The 21,933-nt window shown below is 34.1% G+C and overlaps 2 protein-coding genes across 6 annotated transcripts in view; one reads left to right on the forward strand and one right to left on the reverse strand.

Annotated features, from left to right (window-relative positions):
• Nucleotides 1-1,788, reverse strand: part of itfg1 (integrin alpha FG-GAP repeat containing 1) — a 105,673-nt gene extending 103,885 nt beyond the window's left edge. The window contains exons 1-4 of the mRNA XM_066713711.1: nucleotides 1,550-1,788; nucleotides 835-907; nucleotides 621-751; nucleotides 86-143 (exon numbers count right to left, since the gene is read on the reverse strand). Of these exons, the coding sequence (XP_066569808.1) occupies nucleotides 86-143; nucleotides 621-751; nucleotides 835-907; nucleotides 1,550-1,724 (437 nt within the window). The 5' untranslated portion in view covers nucleotides 1,725-1,788. The remainder of the gene's footprint in view (nucleotides 1-85; nucleotides 144-620; nucleotides 752-834; nucleotides 908-1,549) is intronic.
• A 183-nt stretch (nucleotides 1,789-1,971) lies between these two features.
• Nucleotides 1,972-21,933, forward strand: part of phkb (phosphorylase kinase, beta) — a 63,319-nt gene continuing 43,357 nt past the window's right edge. For 2 of the 5 annotated variants that reach the window (XM_066713707.1, XM_066713706.1), the window contains exons 1-8: nucleotides 1,972-2,066; nucleotides 4,819-4,908; nucleotides 10,652-10,790; nucleotides 11,686-11,785; nucleotides 14,699-14,806; nucleotides 15,842-15,922; nucleotides 17,567-17,682; nucleotides 19,421-19,484. In XM_066713707.1, coding sequence (XP_066569804.1) covers nucleotides 2,003-2,066; nucleotides 4,819-4,908; nucleotides 10,652-10,790; nucleotides 11,686-11,785; nucleotides 14,699-14,806; nucleotides 15,842-15,922; nucleotides 17,567-17,682; nucleotides 19,421-19,484 — 762 coding nt within the window. In that variant the 5' untranslated portion in view covers nucleotides 1,972-2,002. The other 3 variants (XM_066713710.1, XM_066713708.1, XM_066713709.1) reach the window with 3 other exon arrangements.

A 21,933-nucleotide genomic window follows, 5' to 3' on the forward strand; every position in this document is an offset into this window, starting at 1 on the left:
ATTAAAATGTACAATGTACTTAATTAAACATACAACTACAACTTTCAGTTTTGATAAGATGGAATGAGAATGTCATGATACTTACTCCATAACCAAAGGCTGATCCTGAAAAGTCTTATTTACATGATACTTGAGATTTGAATCTGTCAAAATATATCAAACAAAATACGATTTTTTATACATAATAATACCCAACTCAGTTTGGATTAACAACTCTAAACACAAAGCACAGTACCCCTAATGCTGTACAGATGGCATTACCTCAAGCTAATCTCACTTTTCCATTTTTGACAATTGTTCAGTCCATGCAAATATTATTATCTGATGATGACTAAATTACTTAAGCATTTCTTACTGATGCCACCCTTTCTAAACAGAATGAACACATACCTTGATAAAGTACCCCATACAAAATGTATCAGTTAGGCCTATTCCACAGAGCAACTAGGCTAGAACATTAAAAAGCTGGGTTGTGATTATTGTTCATTAATTAATATGATTGTATCCTCCATTATGGTATCATTATTATTATTATTATTATTATTATTATTATTATTATTATTATTATTCATTTTGCAGTGATATCAATACAAGAAGTACTGTTGAAAGTGTAAGGTCACCTAGAGTTTGATTATTTCCCCAGTAGACATAAACTGACGTCTCTACATCTGTGCGAGTTGTGAGAAGGACATCCATCTGTGAATCTCCATCGTAGTCTCCAGGAACCACACTGCTGATGACAGAGCCCCCTCTGAAAACAGCAGATCAGTTGATATTCAATGTACACATTTATTAACAGGGACATTTTGAGTAAACATGCTGTAGCCTACTTACTCTAACGACACCTTCACTCTTGGCTTGAAGTAAGGTGCTTTTAAATCTGCTAGGAATATAATCAGATCTGATTCTGGAAAACAAACAAACAAATAAAGTTTTCTTGAATACATAGATAAACAAACAATGTAATCATAACAAAATATACTACAGTCTTTGCTCATACATCATTGCAAAGGTGCAATGCCCAACAAAGAGTTACTGTGTGGTAAATCATATTTACACATATGGCATCATGACTGTGTATATGTATATAATACTAATGTGAAGGCTTCACCACAACAGGTCTGCTGTCCTTTGATACTCTTAAGATTTGGGCTTGTCTGAAGTCTGCACTGCTTACAATTTGTGTGCATATTTTTTGTACAATCACCCAATGTGTTGTTTTGAGGAGCCTCCAACAAACAAACAAACAAACAAACAAACACACAAACAAACAACATACAACACAACTAAATTAACAGACTGTCATATGTTACAGGTTGATAAATGTAGTTTAATTATACAAAAGGCTTGATGACCACACCTCGTTCACCTGAGTGCGATTGGATAGTGTTGTTTTTTATTTTTAGCTTGTTTGTACGATTATTTTCAATTAGCAGTAACAGTAGCATATCCATGTAGCAAAACTACAGTATTTAATTTTGTATAATCATTGAAAAATACATCTAACCTTGGTTGGCTTTATTGCAGAGGTAATATATAGGCTACTTACGTCTGATGATGAAGAGATCCGTTTGCTTGTCCGAGTTGAAATCTCCGAAAGCAGCGACTGTGCCATAACATTCAGAGCCGAATAAGTCCGTTGTCACATCCTGGAGGGCTAGGGCAACCCCATTCCCGGAGAGAAATATCATAAAACAAAATAAAGATAGACATGTTAGCAACATCTTCACCGCTGATCAGTTTTCACAACACAACACACTTTACTGCAGCACATTTTACGGTAGTTTCGCAACCTATCAAACCGAGCTTGGCTTATTATAGCTTAAAAAAACATTAACAAAAAAGACCATGATGTAATTTTTACTTCATTACAAATAAATGAATGCATTTGATATATTTGTATTTTCTCTTTACGAAATGGGCGGCTTTCGTTTCGAAGTAGATTGCGTTCTCTGCTTCCTACTTTACGACAGTGTCGCGGCACAGTGGGGTTTTTGTAAATATGGCTAGTTTGGCAGATGTCGGCTGGAAGTTGTTGGAGTTCAAAGCCAGAGCAAAACGTTCAGGTTTGATTTATTCAATTGCATGACATTTTTAACCTGTAATGCTTTTGTGGCGCAGATGTCGCCGTTTCAAAAATTGCATTTGTCTTGTTTTAACTAAGTTAGTAACACACCAAACTCCCCACCGCTAGTTTCTGAAGCAGAGGTCAGATCAAAACAGCATTGCGTTGCACCGGCCAACACCAGACGACAGCTATTTTAAGTACAGCAGTGTACTACCCAGCTAACACACACAAAGCTGTAGTAACGCAATATATTTAGCTTGGTACTTGTTAACAGTCTTCGCATCTTTAAAATTAGCCCACTCTGCGTTTTCATACTAGATAATAAACTTTGTTTCTTGCAAATATATAAGGTATGCTTATATTATTCTTGCAAGATGCTTAACGCACCTGAAAAACAGCAACACACCTGCAGTTGTGGAAGTATACTTTGAAAATAAAAATAAAAAAATATTACTACTACTGTAATTACTTTTATTGTAATTTATTTGAGCCTATCCATCAGACGTTTCACACACAATGCCTGCTTTAATAAATGTCTACCCCCAATTATTAAAAACCACCCACACCAGAGAAGCACCAATCTGCATGTCATGATTTAATCATAATAGCAATGCATCTTGAGAGCTTAATCTGAAGACCGTATTCTTAATGGACTTTTTTAATGAATGTGTAACCGGTCTAATTTGCTTTTCTTAGCTTGCGTTTTCAATAACATTGCTAACTATGTGCATGCTTTGTAATCACTGTCAATTGCCCTTTAACCTACTACTAACCGTTTTTATAAATTGCTGTAGTTTAGCTGAAAGACGATAATCATAAACTGCATATTGAAAATGGCCAGCTGCGGAGAGGGCAGTCCGAGCTCTGATCATGTTCTTCCAAAATACGGTAAGTTTTCAATTATGGGGTCATTCGGTTGTTTTCTGGATAGCTATGATGTCCAAAGACAGGACTGTAGGTTTGCAACAGGTGCATGTCGTTCATAATATTAGTTTCAGCTTTGTCTATAGGCCTACATTCAAAGTTTGTACATTAGACACTCAGTAGTAACATACCACATAATCTCTCCTGTTCCTCCCCTACCCTCCTATCAAAATAAAATATATCTATATAGGCTATACATTCACACAACTAACATTGTACAGACTCTTTATAAGTGCTGTACTCATTAGTGTAGAAATGTTGCCATTTTATTCTGGTTTGGATATTTCTTTCTGTAAGACCTGAATTAACACTAATGTAATACCCTGCTGAACTGAAAGTTTTGGTTTGTTTTATTAGGTAATATAAACTTAATTATAGTCAATGCTGGACAGCTTTATTTGGGGGTGACCAATGATCTGCTTCATATCAACCAGCAGGTTGTCACCAGCTTGTAGGATTCTGCTGGATATTAATAAATAACTAAATAGTTTACATGCAGGACTTAACATTCCTTTTACAGAAGCAGCTAGAAAGAGATGGGTTTTGTTCGTGTTACTTAAAAGCTGATAGAAATTATGTTAATCTCTCTACCCTTACATGAATTTTTCAGTACCTGAAGTATTGACCCATGCTTGATCCCATTAAAATGCAAATCACACTGAACTTGTTATAAATGTGGTCCAACAAATGCGATGTGTTCTAAAATTAGGTCTGCTTAAAGTGAGCACGAATTCACGGGTGACAAGATAGATTATATTGCGAATTTCCACTGCCATCCTTTATTTGTGCTAATGCTTCCCACCACTAGCTCTTTTATATTTTCTTTGACATGTGCATTTGGGGAAAAATAGGAATAGGTTGGGTGCTGTATGCTTTGTTGCCATCGCCTGTGCTCAGCTGGACTGTTTTGCTTGTCAGTTGAACGACAGCATAATTTCATTCTAATTTCCCAGTCCAAATGTGACGTCACCAAAAAACAAAAACAAATTCAGACTTAATTTGTCAACAAACTCCATCCTTGTGCTGGTGTATTAAAATAAGTGCTAAAATAATATTTTCATTGCCTACTGACTTGCTTATTATCTCCCTTTCTTAATTTAACAGTAGATCAGTGACACCCAGCTTTATATAGTTTTAGTGAAATGCTTTCCATAAATCCCCATGTTTATGTTGATTTCCTGGATTTTCTCTTCCTTTTCACTTCTTGAAAATCTCATTTGTAATGTGAATTACAGTTACATTTTAAGTTAAAGTACATATGTAATCCTTATTGAAAAACAAAACATGTTTCTATCAAATATCTCAAACCCTGCTTCAATACACTCCACTTATATCATATCTTGTTAGAAAGTATCTCCATTTACAACATACTGAAAAGTCAGGTCCTGAATATATAAACTAACTTGTTTGAATGAGGACTTACTCTGGTTAAAACAGACTTGTGTATAGCGTATTCCTTTTAAAACGTATAGTTCTCATATGATAAAATGTTCATCCAGGACACTATAATGATTTGGAAACTAAAATACTAAAGGAAATCTCAATCAAAATGTCAGAAGAAAATACTTGGGGTACACTATATGTCGCGTTCACCTGTATTTCTGCAGCCATTTCATTTTACACAAAATGTAATAGTTTAAATGTTTAACTGCACTAGCATGTATACTGTACATACCTTAATTGATTTAGTGCATCCATAAGCAGTGATTGCTTTGTTGTCTCTACCTATTCCATGGCAATGTTCTTGACATTGAAAGCAAGACCCCAGGTAGTTATAATGATTTGGTAATCAAAGTAAGATCCTACATTGAGAGTATCTTTTTCAGGCTCTGTCTATGAACCCTTGAAGAGCATTAACCTTCCTCGGTCAGGTGATGAGACTCTATGGGACAAATTGGACAGATACTACAGTGCAGGTAAGTACCTGGATTCTGGGTGAACCTTATAAGGCCTGAATGCTATTTCTTCATATGCTATTCACAAGTTTGTGATCCTGTGGAACTAGGGCTATGCCATTAAACGGTATACTGCCTCACCTCGGTGTCATGCCCTCACCACAGTAAAAAATAATGTATCATCAATACTGGGGATTTTTTCTTCAAATATATTGTAGCATTCCTGAAGCTTGGTAAGAGCTTCCCCAGATCCCCCCCGTTTGTGTCACTTAAACACGCCTGAGAGCCCTGCAGTGTGGATTATCCCCCCACACTGTCACAGAGCATTCACCAAGCACTGCTTGCAGCCAGTGACTACTTCTCCATCACAGTAAATATGTTGTATTTTTGACAGGAACATCCACACAGAACATATCTGAAAGCATATGTATGTAACACTTAAAAACAACAATAACATTGAAACGGAGTCATTTACTTAACAATCTCTTAAATATTTATTTAAAAATGTATTTATGTGCACCTTTTAAAGTCTGGATTTTCAGTCATCAACTTCAAAACACTAAAAAAAACAATTTTGCAATGTCATTTGCACATTGTTCTTTTAAATCTTTTTGTGTGTGTTGTGTATTTGTTAATATTACTTGTATTTTTTATTTGTCTCGTTCTACTGTTTGATTGAACAATAAAACAGAAGAGCCTCCTACTTAAGAATTTCAAAACAATGCCCCGTGCCTCCTATGTGAACTTAGAAGAAGACTATGAACTTATGTCAGTTGTTTAGATCTCAGTGCATATTGAAATCCATATAGGTTTTTGGGAAAATAACAAACAATATATATTAAAATGCATGTGGCCTTAGAATTCAACATTGAATACGTACAGAGCACTCAGAATATGTGGATTTGTTCAGTATAACAATATTAAGAAAAATATAAACATAACATGTTTGTTTCATGGTCTGAAATTAAAGATCCCGGAAATGTTACATATGCAAGATTATTTAAGATGTTGTACACAAATTTGTTTACATCCCTGTTAGTGGGCATTTCTCCTTTGCAAAGATAATCCATCCACCTTACAGGTGTGGCATATCAAGAAGCTGATTAAACAGCATGATCATTACACAGGTGCAGCACGTGCTGGGGACAATAAGGCCACTAAAATGTTCAGTTTTGTCACACAAGCCAGTCACAGATGTCTCGAGTGTTGAGAGAGTGCGTGATTAGCATACCGACTGCAGGAATGTGTAACCAGAGCAGTTGCCAGAGAATTTAATGTTCATTTCTCTACCATAAGCCGCCTCCAATGTCCTTTTAGAGAATTTGGCAGTACAATCAACCAGCCTCACAACCGCAAACCACATGTAACCACACCAGCCCAGGACCCCACATCCGACTTCTCGACAATATCCAGCTACTTTGCACAGCCATTGAAGAGGAGTGGGACAACATTCCACAGCCACACTCAACAGCCTGGTCAGCTTGGGTGAAGGAGATGTTACACTGCATGAGGCAAATGGTGGTCACACCAGATACTGACTGGTTTGCTAATCCAACAGATGCATATCTGTATTCCCAGTCATCTGAAATCCATAGGTTAGGGCTTAAACTTTAGGGGAACTCCACCACAAATCCAGGTTATTCTATAATTTGAAACATTATGTGGAGTGAGTTTTTCATGACCAGCTCATTCTATGTACCAGAAATCAGAGCAGAGAAATATGCCGTGACATCATGGAGGTGCTAACTCTGGAGCTGATTTGCTTTGAAATATTTTCTGCATTTATATTTTTGTTCAGTGTTGTTATCTTTATTTTGTATTAGCCTGGACAATCCTTAAAACAGGCCATCTTTCACACAATAAATCCACACAGTTGATTTTAAATTTTGACACTGAAAATAATTGAGATAATTTAAAACCCCTCCATCTCTTTCATGCTGTACTATGTAATACACTTCCATGATACCACATTAGTTGTTTTCCAGAAATGTATATTTTAAGGAATCTGTACTCGCAATATTGTAGTGTCTGGGTACTGACATAATCTATAACCATCTGTGCAGTTTCACTGCTCAGACTTTACTTACTTATTGTTCATCTTTATTAGTCCTTGTGTTTAATTTATTTTTAAATATAGACAACTCCAATAGGCTGTCAATTTAAACTGAGATGTACATTTAAATATCAAATGGCTTTCGAAAGAAATATAGGTCTATTTTATATTGTTAAAAGTGAGGAATAAAGTAAAAAATAAGCTTGGTTTAAGTTGTTTTTGTAGATGTCAGTTTGGCTACCCAGCCAAAAAGAGCAGTTAACAAAATGGAGTTTCAGGGTTACAGTTTACTAGAGGAGAAAATCTTTTTCAGGTATAGGAGACATCCCTGTGCCTTGGGTGAATTAATGGAGTGAAATGACTGGTTCAACAGACCAATTCGTTGCTGAAATTAGTTTCTTTTTTTTACCAACTCTGCTTTAACCTTGGTACTGTAAACTCAGACATGTCATCCCAATCCATGGTGACATATTTTATATTGCACTACAGAATATTCTAAACCTAGTTTTGTTTTAAATTTAAAGTTAGAAGGGTGCGGATTAGTGCACAACTATTGAACATTTTTCCACTCATCTTTTATCTTGGTGGTGCAGGAACATTCAAAATGACTATGCTATTTAAATCTGTGTAGGAAGAACTGTTTTTGTGTTCATTTGGTGCATGATACACTGTAGCAATTCCTTTCTTTTCCTGAAGAAACTAAAATATTTTCCATTTTAATGCTTGTTAAGATTCATGGCAAACTAAACGTGTAATTGCCCTGGAAGCATTTCACTTTTTACACTGCATTTCTTCAAGATATGCACTATACATCTTCAGCTACAATGACAGCTAACTGAGAATAAAATTACCTTGAAAGACTTCCCAGAAAATCTAATTATAAAGCTGAGGTTTACGGATGAAAGTTTTCAAATCAGATTAATTAAATTCTTAATGAAAATGGAAATGTGATGTATACATTTTTTATTGATGATTCAAATAAAGATTGATAACATTGAGAAAGTAAGTTTCTGTTACCTCACATTGGTATTGACTACTTTATACATTGTCAATTAAAACATATTCCGATTCTATATATTGTGGTTGGTTCGTTAGTTTAACATGATTGCTTTATTCCTTGTTCAAATTAGAAAAATCTATGAAGTTGGAAGTTGGTGTTTTTATGAAAGGGGTACAACAAACAAACTGAGTTTGTTGCAATTTTGAGTGCTAGAAGGCAGTGACCATGCATCCTAAATGCATTTTAAGATTTTTTTTTTAAAAGAACTGAAATCTCCCCAAACAGTCAAATCTGTATTTTTATAAAAAAAATCTTAAATAAAAATGTTTTTGCAGTTTTTGGGTGAATCCATTAAATAAATGTAAAACGCCTGTCTGTTCTGTGTTGCACAGAAAAGACTCAAAACATCAATTTAGTTCAAAATTCACTTTTAAATATTAGTTTATCAATATATATATATAAAAATAATGCAATAAGACTTCTAGGCTATATGGGTAATTAGGTCACAATATGTTTATGTAAATGCATTTTAAGTTTGAGCTATTCTCAAAAGTATAGCCTAGTTTTTAGTGTCTTGTGTTATTTCACACAAAACACAACCCGATAAATTATTATTGGAAATATCAAGTTTGTATTTGTGCTCAGGGACATTTTTTAAGATTACCTTATTAGAAATGTCCCAATTCCTTTTCTAGAAGGCTTTCTGTTTGTTATTTATGTGGTAATGTTGTAATGCTCCAGTGAACTTAATTTGCTAGCTGATTGTAGTGGATGGTGCAGTACTGCTATCTATCTCCTGTTGCAAGAGATTAAACAGGAAAAACAAGCCTTGTTTTTTAATAGGAAGTGTAGCAATGCATATTTTCTGTAGGGAGGACTTTTAGGAAAACCATTGACATGCATGTAATCAGCAGTTGACTTGTCAATCTGAAGCATTTTCTGTTGATTGAGAAAGCCATTATAATGATGGATAATATGAAATAGTTTTTTTTCTTCAATGTATAGATTTAAACCAGTTTGATACAATTTTTGAAATTGATGCAAGTACAGTTGAATTTCCTAATACATATCAATGTGAGGTGATGTAGGTGGTATCAGTAGAATGAACTCCTTTCCTTTTAAATGAGTAATATCATGTTTTAAGATAGTTTTACGGTTGCATTCTCAAAGATATGAACTGGAGTCAGATCAATGTCAGAAAATATTAAAATGCAATTCAATCAACTCCATAAACTACAATTAGATTTTCTTCCTCCATATTTATTTAGTACAAAAACTGCCAAAACAGAGTTGTTTTATTACAAAATGTGGATGAACTCATGTCTTTCTATGTGATGCAATCTTGCCAAATTGGAACACATTGGAATTACAATTGCAATCTGGTCTATTTTTGCAACTCGTGCAACTCATGCAGCTAAGCCAAGTACAATACAATAATGTATCCACTATTATAATACTATATTTTTATATTATTTCAATATCTAGTCTTCAGGAAAAGGACTGCATAATACTGACACCCTAGATCATTCTATTGCACTGGCTTCACACAGATAACTGGTTGAGAAGGAACATGTTATTTTTCTACATCATTCTAAGTTTGTTGAATGTATAACAGTAAAAAATATAGTTTTTATTTAAATCATTATAGTTAAAATCTTTCATTGTTGTTTTCAATTTACTGTGCAAATGGTGTATTATTTTTCTTTCCAAATTGACCTAGATTTTTAATATATAACATGATTGTGGAAAATAAGGCGCCTTCCATTTATTTTGACACAATACACTGATGAAGAATGAACTACACTATTGTTATAATTACATGTTGCAGATTATGCTCGTGAAGGTGACAGAAAGTAGTCATATACATAAATGGCCTTTGTTCCCTTGCTTTTAGTGTACTCATGATTAAAATTAATGGTGAAAATACCATTTACTTAATCTAAAGATGTATCTTATTGCAGATAAATAATTGAATGCTTGGAAACTACATATGTGCTCAGATATTCCAGAGAGTGTTCTAGAAAAATGTTTTCATCTTCACAATCACAGGCACACACATGAACTCTTACATTGCATTGCTGTAATTCTAGATTTGACACTACATAATACAAACCATTATATTGCATAAATAAAGTAACCTTGCAATAACCCTATAGCTGGAACCCCAACACTAACCAACACCACCATTGGAAGCAATGCAAAATCTGAAAGTAACCTCCTGTTGTTAAACTTGATATACATTCGTAATATATGTGCTTAATCTGAGGAATCTAAAGCAGGGAGCTGCCAAACCACTGTATATTACAACCACATATGTCATAGACAATCTCACTAATTGTATAAAGAATTTGGTACTGCTGCAGTAGGAGACTTATGAGGAGACCGCCTTTAGTTTTGAGTGCCCTTACTGAATCTGCAAATGTGTGTAATTACTAGAGGAAAAAATGTTTGTCTTTTGCCATTATAGGTCAGTATGATAGGCCAGGGGAGCTAAAGAAGAGAATAGTCATTCCTTTACTCCATTCCATTACTAATTAGTTAAGTGAGTTAGACTTTGCTTATTAGCAGAAACAAACAAAAAAACAATAGAACAGAACAATAGAACAGAACACATCTACTGCTGTGGACACCACAACGCGGAACAAAAACATAATCCTGATTTTTAGCAGTTTACTGTAGCATACTGAACAATGTTCTTCTCTTTTCTGCAGTTAAATCAACAATATTAAACTACCAGAGTCCCACCACTGGTTTGTTTCCCATCAAGACCTTGGGTGAATGCAATGAAGCCAAAGTCCGGGACAGCCTGTATTGTGCTGCGAGCGCCTGGGCTCTTGCCCTTGCATACAGGTAATGTCATGATATCATTACATGGGTTAAGGCAGGATTCCATTTTCATGTTTATATATTTAAATGCCTCTTAAACTTAAATGCCTCTTTTAAGATTAGCCATGCTTTGCTCCCTTTGCCATTGTCAAAGGATATAGAATTTATTTATTTATTGTAAGTGTACAGTGTGTTTAATGGAACAAATTCTGTGTTCCATAAATACTTAGGAGTGTGAACATTATCACAGTTGTCTTTGGGGATTATTATTTTATTACATTTCTGGTATGCTTAATTCATTAATCCAGCAATTAATCTTGCCCATCTTCCATTGTTAATGTTGCCGCCTTTGGGTGTTTTTTGGGGAACCTCATTTTGATTAATGTGTATGCCAGTGTTGGCAGCAATACATTACTTTACACATTCATTCAAATAACGCCTTTAGGAAGATTTTAGTGTTGGTAATTATATACACATGTATAGTAGAAAGCAAACTGAACACCATTTAAAAAAAAAAAAAAAATGTTAAGAAAAAGAAAAGTAAAATCATGTCTTTAATGCAACTGTCAAATTGTACCAGTATAAATATTTGTGACTTTTAGGATGTTTAAGACTGAACAAAGAATCCTGACTATTCCAGGATATATAATAATATATATAATATTAATTATATATAATTAATATTATATATACAGTGCCCACTTAAGAGACCACTTAACATTGATTTCTGAAGTTGGAGTGGTCTCTTAATTTTTGTATATATGTGCCTGCTTCCTCAAGGTATACACTGCATTTTTTCCTTATGCTTCAGTTCAGAATAGAACTATTCTGTGCACTGTACCTGCTAGGATGCTTCTCTGACTATGCAGTGATATTTCTACATTTTCAATTTCTTTTGCATGTTATCTTTCTGGCCCAGGCGCATTGATGATGACAAGGGACGGACTCATGAGCTGGAGCACTCCGCTATAAAATGTATGAGAGGGATTCTCTACTGCTACATGCGCCAGGCAGATAAGGTAAAGCACTGTTGCGTAGTCTCAAGCTCTGACCTCGCTCAAAAGGATTCATTTCATATCCTAGAATGTCATCTTTGGATTTTAAAGCAACTTTAAAAAACTTTGGGAATACAATTAAATAAATAAATAAATTTAAAACAAAAATAATAATTTAACAAGTTAAATTGGTTTGGTAGCTGAATTGTGTTTCTCTGAAGTGTATTCAAGTTTTAATTGGCATTTCTGGAGATTCATTTTTTTATAGTCTAAATGAATTGTATAAGTTAAGTTTTAATTATTCTTGTATGTTATATCCATTAAATGCACTGCCCTCTCTAAAGTATATTGTATACATTTGTTTTCCTGGTTAGTGAAATATGCAGTAAGGATTCAAACAGATCCTGAAGATGTTTAATAATATTCTAAATGTTTATGCATCTAAAGTTTATTCAGACTTATGCTAGAGTGATTGGCATAACCTGCTTTTGACATTGATGTTTTCTGATCCCCCCCCCCCCCACCACCACCCCTCTTAGCCAGCTAAACAATATAACTCAAATTCAGGGTTTCAAAATAATATCACGATTTCCAAACATGCCCTTAAATCTAATAAACCTACATACTGCTGTTGGGAGAGGTACCTGTCGCATTATTAATTTTATAACACAATATTTTGTGAGCTGCAACGTGTTTTATCATAGTACTGTATGCCCACACAGAGAACTTATTAGCTTGTTAGTCTGATAAGCAGAGTAACATTCATGCAAGTGTCAATCGTAGTGCCATGTGACAAACTGTTTTAATCCCATCACAATTGATGGTGAACAGGGATGAGAGGACTGGTATACGTGCTGACAGTATTATTATGCCTAATACTTGAATGCAAACTGTAATCCTGTATAATATAGCTATGATTTTAATGCAATGTGTATGGTTTGCATTTTGCTCTACTTTGTAAAAAGATTATCTGCATCTTAAATCCATATTGGTCATAAAACATTAGAGAAATTTTGATTTTTGTATTTCATGGCACCAGCATGAAAATAAAGCGTATGTTTTGTGGGTGTTTTCACACCCACACTTTGAATTTTACACTTGCCGAAAAGTCATACTCCTGTTAGTGTCTTCAGTATACATTCATAAAGGATCTTTAATGTCTTTGCAATTATTCTCAAGTTTAATTTACTTATGACCTCCCTGACATGCTATAGGAAAGCTTTCCTGTATCTTCATTATAGTGCACCATTAATACAGTTATTTCATTTGCACAGCAATAAGTCATTTGTATCTCCACTGTTAAGAGAGAACACGTTATTTTTACGCGTTCACAAAGCCCAGAGACTATGTACAAGAGTGTCTAATGACAATTGAAAGGGAGGACTATACTAATGGCACTATTTTGGGCTTCACATCTGCGAATGGAAAACCAATTTAAAGTTTCAACAAGAAAGCAAACACATTAGAAGTTCAGTGATTAATGAGATTCATTGTATGTACTGCTTTGGAATAAAGAATGCCAACAAAGGGATCGTATATGACACAAATATAAATCCATTTAATGTTCACTTGTGCATCTTTTTGGAATGGTGAATACTGGAATCGATTTGGACAACTACAAACCAAAGGTCATCCTCTACTAAATAAAGCCTACTTACTGCATGTGTGTGGAGTAGCAAAGCCACATTTAGTTAAATGAAATGAATTTATGGATTGGAAATGTCAGCAACCTTGAAGTTCTTGATGCTGTAGACACTCAAATGCTTCTACAAGGAGAGGGATCAAAATGCCATAAGGAAAAAAATATTTAACTTAACCCCTCCCCAAATAAAAATGCCAATAATGCTTAATATGAAACAAATAATACATACTTAAGAAGGGAAATGTACGTAAGGATGCTGCAAAGAACTTGATGACTTGTAGTTTTGAATTTCATGTGGTGTTCTAGTTTCTATTATTGTTCAAATTTGCAAGCTAAGCCCAAACGTGGTGCATTGTGATTGCCCCCCATCCTGTATTCTTGCTATGCAGCTGCTAAGAAGACTGGTTGCATTTAAGTGAAAATCTGGGACAGGAGGATAGTTTGTTGTGACCTGACAAGTAACCAAGTGAAGGGGGAAACCAAAAATAGCAAGCTTATTTATAACACTTACAGTATACTATAGGGGCTTTGTTACTGTTGGTACTTATTCCTGGCACAGATTTATTGTATGTGCCTTGCTTTGTAAGTGGTACAATTCCCCCTGCCCATCCCCCCGCAAAGTTAGATTTGATTCACATACTGTCTGACCTCTTTTGTGAAAACCTGTTGGGATCTGATGCAGAAAGACTTAAAAGTTCGTACATGGGCAGTGATTTCAAAGCTGGGAGGAAAATGACTTTTTTTTTTTTTCCTTCTTTGTTTTTATCTGAATATTTCTGTGTATTCATTTATTTTAAGGAGATGGCATTCTTATATTATTATTATTTAATTTTCAAAGAGCATAGCTAGAAGATTCCCAGTATAAATGGCCTAGTGGAATCCCGGTAGAAAACCTTTTTGAAGCGATTGTTTTGAACAGCTGTTTCTTCAATGAAGGAAACTTGCCTATCTTGATGGATTAGCTCTTTGTTGCTGATGTTGAGATTAATTTGTGCTCCATGTTTTTCCAAGCACTGTAGCTCATAGTCTTACAAAGGCGTGAGGTTTGGAATGAATGCCTTGATCTTGTGTTGAAAAGCAGTATTACACGGATGTTACCGTCTTAAATATTTACATCTGTCCCGCTTTTCTGGAAGCAAGGAAGACTCCAAGCCTTAAAAAAAAAAAAAAAAATGGGTAAAAAAACTAAACCAAAAGAAAAACACTCCATTAAGTTGTAAGCCCTCCGGTTTATTTCATTTTTCATGGTGTCTGTTATGTGTCGGTTTACTGTCTTTACTTTTGTTCACTTTTAGGTAGAACAGTTCAAGCAAGATCCAAGTCCTTCAAAATGCCCGCATGCAGCATTCAATGTGCATACAGGAGATGAAGTATTTTCTTATGATGCATACTGTCACCTGCAGGTACTTCTTTTATTCAGTCTTACAAATGTTTTTTTTTATAATTTATTATTTTTTGTACTACTACTACTACTATCATTTAGACACCCACATTAAAAATTGTATGGTGAATAACAGTATGCAGTGTCAAAGCAGTACTGAAATTACAGTACTGTTACTTAACTTTTGTTTAATGTATTGAATGGTTACATTGGTTTTCTGTCAATACTGTCAATCATTGAGCATTAGCTAAAGGTATAAAACTTGTAATATAAAGAGAGTTGGTCTTGGATGAATAGAAACATCTGTTGAGTTAATAATTCCTGCAGTAAAGCCAATCGATCACAACTTATTAAAAAAAAAAAAAGTAAAACTCTAGAAAGATATAAGACTTTATCAGCTGAAATTAGTTTTCATTGTGCCAGGTGTCTGCCTTTTAAATGTTCTGTGGTGAACCGTTATTTATGGAACACTTAAATCAATGTTTCGTAGTATTTTCACTTCTGAATGTTAGAATGCAATTACAGGTTATGCATTTAATTAGTTTTAGCTTATTTTTTCATTGATTTGTTTTGTTTTAGTCTTAACTGGCTCAACATGCAATCCTTTACATGTGAAATTAAACTGTGATTTAGTTCCTCTATCTCACTAAACCATGTGTTATAGTGAAAGATGAGATTATATGTGTCACATTTGTTTAAATTTGGATTCCTCAGCCTTTGTGGTATGGTTTTGTAAAGTAACAATTACATTTATTGCGCTGATTTTCTGTTGGACTACAGTTATGTGGGTGTCAACAGCAAGAGCAGTTTATAATGCTTGTTTGTGACAATATTAATAACTCCTAAATATGACACTAATTTATTGTTAAGAAACTTTGTAGCATCAAAACGATGTCTCTTCCTAATATTGTTCATTTCTCACTCAGCTGGTCTTTGTGTTTTAATTAATTCACTGGAGACGCTGCTGATGTATTGATTTGAATTTATTATCTGAGCTTGGTGCCTGGGTGCCTTAGCCCCATCTTGGCTCATGATCAATTTTTGTCTTTTTATTTAGATTGATGCTCTGTCTCTGTTCCTGCTATATCTTGTGGAGATGATCTGTTCTGGGCTGCAGATTATCTACAATACAGATGAGGTATTCCGTCATTTGACCAACCAGAAATTTAAATACATCTTTTGAGAGGCTTAATTACTGCTCTTTTTTTAATTATTCTAGCAGCAAAGCTTGACACAGAGGGAATTACACAGGAGTAGAGTAACAGGCTGTCTTTTGATGAGTACAGCTAAATGCAATTCCCATCATAGCTTGGTATTGGTAAGATTGCATTTATAAATGTGAAATGCGCTTTAAAAAAAATCATTCATTGGATTTAATTTGATTAATTCTAAGATTTTATTGATTACCTTTTTGTTGTTCATGAATATATGTGTGGGTTTTAAGATGCACATATCTTAGCACTCTTCAAAATGTTAAATTGTTTTATATTAAAGTAAGTTGAAGAATGCCAATGAACTAATTGTTTAATTAAAGCAATTAAATAGTGATAATCACCTCGTGTGTGAATACTTAAAACAAACTGCATAGAATTACCTAGACTACTCTTTATGTAAATGTTTGTTCAAGGCTGCTTTTGACAGGAGAAATGTTACCTTAATGTGTTTGCATTTCTTGCATGTCTATCCCAATTTAGTGCAGAAGAACTTAAAAAGAAAAAAGGAAATCCACAATTTAGGTCTTCAATCATATTATTAATACGAGATGCAGAGGCTGGGTCTTATATAATCTTGGACAATATTTGAGACTAAAATTCCTAAATGTGAAATAGGCCAGCAAGCTTATGTTTCATAGTTTATTTTGTACCTAATGGCATACACCACTCTAGATATGGAAGTGATTAATGTGAAATGTATTCCTAAATGTTTTGGCATTAGTGGATAATGGTTCACAGTGCAATTGAAAAGCTCAAAATGTAGTGGGATGTCTTTTTTAAGACAGTTATTATAGTTGTAATAACACAGGTCTGTTGATACAGAGGGTATAGACAAGAACAAAATTATCACTGCTACCTCTGTATTGACCTTAGGCAGTAAACATTAAAACTTCATAAGATTACAGACATTAATCATTTTATTCCCAAAAAACATGTTCCTTTCCTGTAACTTAACTACATTTTTGGTATGTGACAGGATTTGATGGCAGTTTTTATGTGCTTAAGGGGTTTCCATTACTTCATGTTAAATTAAAGCTGCTGTCAGTTATATCTCCCCGATGCATTAGCATTTCTTAATTTATAGAACATGCTGTAATTTATTGCATCCTTCATGTCTTCTGGCCTGATTGTACTTTATGAAGATGGATTGGATTTAATCTGTCCAAGGATCGTGTAGCTGCAGTATTGTTTTGAGAAATCCTGCTCACTTTGTGAGTTCAAAATACACAAAGTTTTAGTAGAACAAACTTGAAATGGACAACTGCAGTACCACATTACAACAATATATGTCCCGTCTTTGCTTCAGCAAAATAAACAACGTAACTTCACTGCCTCTAGGCTTTTAAAAATATATAACCAAAATTATATTAAGAGTGTAGTTAAGAAGGTACATACTCTGTGTTAGCTAGTGTAGAATGTCTTTAATCCTTATTGGTATTGTTCAAATGTACACACTTTATATAACTCTCTTACTGGACTGAATACTAGGCTCTATGTTTAAAGTTAAATACAAATTCCATTTGTAAATTCTGTATTTTAATACATCTTCAAATTCTCATTTTTTTAAGGTGGCATTTATTCAGAATCTGGTGTTCTGTGTGGAAAGAGCTTATCGTGTTCCTGATTTTGGAATGTGGGAGAGAGGAAGTAAATACAACAATGGGAGTACTGAGCTTCATTCAAGGTGAAGTTAAGATTAAGCAATTAAATTAATCTGCATTTAATTGTATTTAGCCTATTTCTAGTTCAGTTTTTCTGCATTTTAAGTCCAGCAGGCAAAGTAATTATTTTTTCTAACAAGGAAACATTTGTTGCCAAATTATTTTGTTCAGGAGGGAAACGCATTCCTAAAGCAGCTTTGGTCCGACTGCGTTTACACTCTGGACAGACCCAAGCCACCTTGGATGCATACCTCCTTACAACACGTGCTGGGTGATGCCAGAATCACCACCGACACTTTCTTTGTTTATAAATTGCTTTAAGTGTTTAAAATTGAATCGACCTATGTATTACATTAAAAGCGGACAGTATAAACGCAGAATAAGGAAGGGTTGGGCCACTTTTTTCTGCTAGAGCCTTCTTTTATTTCTTTAGCCTTAGTCTTTAATATTGATTTGTCTTCATTTCATGCTTTGTAACCTCAGTAAGCATTACATTTTTGAAAAGGCATTTTCTGTGCGCTTAGTGGTGTACTCTAAGCAACTTGAAAACAGGAACATGAACTGCAGGGGAAGAATTGCATAGTTTAAAGCATCTCAGCAGGTGTCTGAACATCCCTAACTTGTGCTTCGGATTTCACTCAAAGGCTGTTAAATCCTCTGTATGTTGAGGGTGCTGTTCAGGGTGCTCGGTCTACATTAAAGGACTAACATTTTTTTGTTAAACACGGCTCTTCTAAAAATCATATTAAATATTAATGTTGGGTATCTTTAGATTCAGCTTATATAGATATACATATATATGTATATGTGTGTGTATATGTATGTATGTATGTACTATACAAAAAAGTTAATTAGCGAGGTGCGTACCACGAAGGAAAAACAACTCTGAAAATTGTCCAAAGTAAAATAATCCACATAACACATAGCAGCTCACTCCTTCAGATCTATCCTTAACATCGACGAACAGTTCAATTAAAGTGAAATCACTATTTTAAAAGTGTAATATGGTTGTCTATAACTAATTAGTGGGGTCCAGGTGCTGATATATAATGAATTTATCCATATGTTCCATATATGTTCTTAAATTTTAGTCTGTGGTCTCATGAAGACACACATTGCAGTATATGGAATAAAAATACACTTTTGAAATGGGATACCTAGTGATCTCACTTTAATTGAACTGTTCAACGCTGTTAAGGATCTGAAGGAGTGAGCTGCCACAACAGTTTCTGCTACCTGTTAAGTGGGTTTTAACACATGAGTTGGAGACACTTTTCAATATCTATCTATATAATGTACTGTATTATATTACCTTTTTGTGTAATTACTTTTCAGCTGTTGTATTCTCTCTCTCTCCATGTGCTCAGTAATGATTTTGCTTCAGATTTTGGTTGCAGCTGAGCATATATTGATCAATACTTGCAGATTTCTACTGAAGGACATGTATTATAGAAGCGGACAAAAATTGCTGGTCTCCCTTTCAGTGCAAAGAAAAACATAATTGAGCTCAATTGATTTGTGAGCACTGTTTCAATAATTTTCTTGAAATATATGCAGGTACAGTAGTTCTAAATATGAGTCTTAAAATTGGGCACATTGTGTTTGTTTTTTGTTCAAATTATTGATGTATGTTACACTGCATTCTTATTTTTCTTTTTGTTATCCTTGGTCCCTTAAAAATTAGAAGCTGAACAGACTTATACCTAGTATTATAAATGCATTAAAATTCAAACATCTTTTTTGTTTGTTTTAACTATTTAGTTCTGTGGGCCTGGCCAAAGCAGCTCTTGAAGCTATTAATGGATTCAACCTTTTTGGAAATCAGGTATTACTATCTACTTTACTGTCTACATTTGATGATGTCCTGATTATGTTTGTCTGGGGTAGTTTTTTTGTTATGTATTTAGGCTGAATAAATACATATCTCTGATTTTATTTTTTATTTTTATTTTTTTCTAACCACTTGCCAAACAATTTCTTCTGTTGATTATCATAACACCAGATTGTGAAATCCATTGTTATGCGTATTTCCTGCCACTGTAATTTAGGATTTTCATGATTTCAAACAAAACTGTCACTAAGCTCCCCATTGGGAAAGATCATTGGGTTTAACAGCATATAAAGAGTAGCAGCATTTAACCATACCAGCTGTTAAGCACATAATAACAGGTCTCATTATATGGCTAAAGATGTTCATTCATTGGTGCTTTAAATTCATTTTTTTATTTGATTATTGAGTTTGTAGGTAAATGAAGAGATGTTAAAATGTGTGATTATATATATATATATATATATATATATATATATATATACACATTTAAATATTTGTTAAGTAATTATATTTAATAATAATAAGGAAAATATTCTACGGAATAATTAAAAACCTAGAAAATTTCATTATTTCCAATGTCATTTGGAGCATTTGCCGTTCAGATCAAGAATGAGTACTTTATTGAAAATGCGGAGCTCAAAATGTTGTCCCCTGGATACTAAGCATCTTGGAATAAGAGTGACCCCTAGCTGTCTATTAATTGAGCTTTTCCTTCCATGGAACCTGTAAACACTCTTGTGGGCTTGCTGTTTTTTACTTTTTTTTTTTTTTGCTCGAGTCCTTTTATATTTTGTTTTATAAGATGTTTGTGTACCTACCTAGAAGACTTTCCTTGCCTCTGGGTAGAAAACACTTTGTTATTCGTTTTATATATTTACCATATTAATACACTATTATACAAAAAGTAGTATCGTGCCACCATAGAGAATAGCACATGGTTAGGTGTTCACAATGTATTTAACATTCTTGTTTGTAGTCACTGCAGCTATCTTACCATCAAACTACTTTTGTGTATGGGTATGCAGAACTGCTCCATCCTAAAAATGCTTTAAACTATAGTGCATCATCAGTAGCTGTACATATAGATTTAATTTTGTTTTGATTTTATACCAAAATGAATTAGAATCATGAAAAATGTGCATTTTTATCTATTTCCAGTTCCTGCATGAATTAACTTATACAATGGGAATCACATTGTAATGAGTCACTGGTTGTGTTATTAATGAGTGTTTTCTGGCCTAATTATACGACAGTTGTTTTTGACACAACCATATCCATTAGAAGAAGAAAGCTAAAATCAAAGCGATGAGCCATGCTACCAAAGGTACATCTGCAAAGAGACAATTTGCAAGCATTTTTAATCTACGTACTTCTCTATGCAATCTACCAGTTGCTGAGTTACTGTTACTTGAGGTTTTGTTGGGAATCATTTACCTGATGTGAATAAATGACTGAAGTAATCTATAAATAATCAACATTACCAAATGAATTCAATGTGAACTTATGGCCAGATGTTTTTCTTTTTTTTTTTTTTCTTCTACTTCTCTTTCTTTCTTATGTATACTGGCATGAGGTATATTAATATTTTAATATGTAATGATAATGAGTGACAAGATGTGACACCCATAGAACATCATAAAACACAAAAAATAGTCATGAGTCACATTTAAAATTCAAATGCGCCTCTTTTTTCTGAAGAAATTAACAAAGTAATACTCAGTCCTGTTTATAAATCAATCAATTTATTGGGTGACTGAACATGTTTAAGTACTTTAATGGGCCAGGTGTATCTCCATTCCAGGGTTTCACCTGTATCTCTGGTGTTTTCATGTGTTATTTATTTCGGGAAGGATTTGTACAAGCTGTGCATGTTGAAATCTGTTAGTGCCAACCTAAAATATGGCTTCAGGGCTGATTTTGGGTAAAATAACAAAAAATCCCAACAGGCCTCTGGAGACCTGATGTCTTGTGGACTGGAGCAGTCTGTTCCTCATTAGTAGTTTGAGATCTGGGGATTTCTGTGTTTTATCTCCCTTTTAAAGTATTTAAGCTTTTAGAAGTGTTCTTGAAATTATTTTAACATCTGCTCTATGATAGCCTAACCCATGCTCTTGTCCTAGAGTCACACAGCTGCTGGTATTTTAAATCTGACTTTGCCAGCTTTTAAAAGTACTATGAAGTGAATACTGTACTGAATAGACACTGCTAAAGTGTCCCTAATATAGCGGCAATTGCTTTCACCATGTTCTTTCTCTTGAGTTAAACTATACACCTAACGTGTCTTCAAATAATAATAATGAGGTTGCACATTTTTATCTTATTAATTCATTCATTCATTTTTGTGTGTATAATTTATTTTTTTATTTAATTTGAGGATTTTTAGTTGTGCTTTTTGTCCTAGCTTGTACATGTTTAGGTTTACACTGCAATCAGTTCTGCTCAC

The sequence above is a fragment of the Amia ocellicauda genome, chromosome 9, assembly GCF_036373705.1.
Source record: "Amia ocellicauda isolate fAmiCal2 chromosome 9, fAmiCal2.hap1, whole genome shotgun sequence".
Classification (NCBI taxonomy): Eukaryota; Metazoa; Chordata; class Actinopteri; order Amiiformes; family Amiidae; genus Amia; species Amia ocellicauda.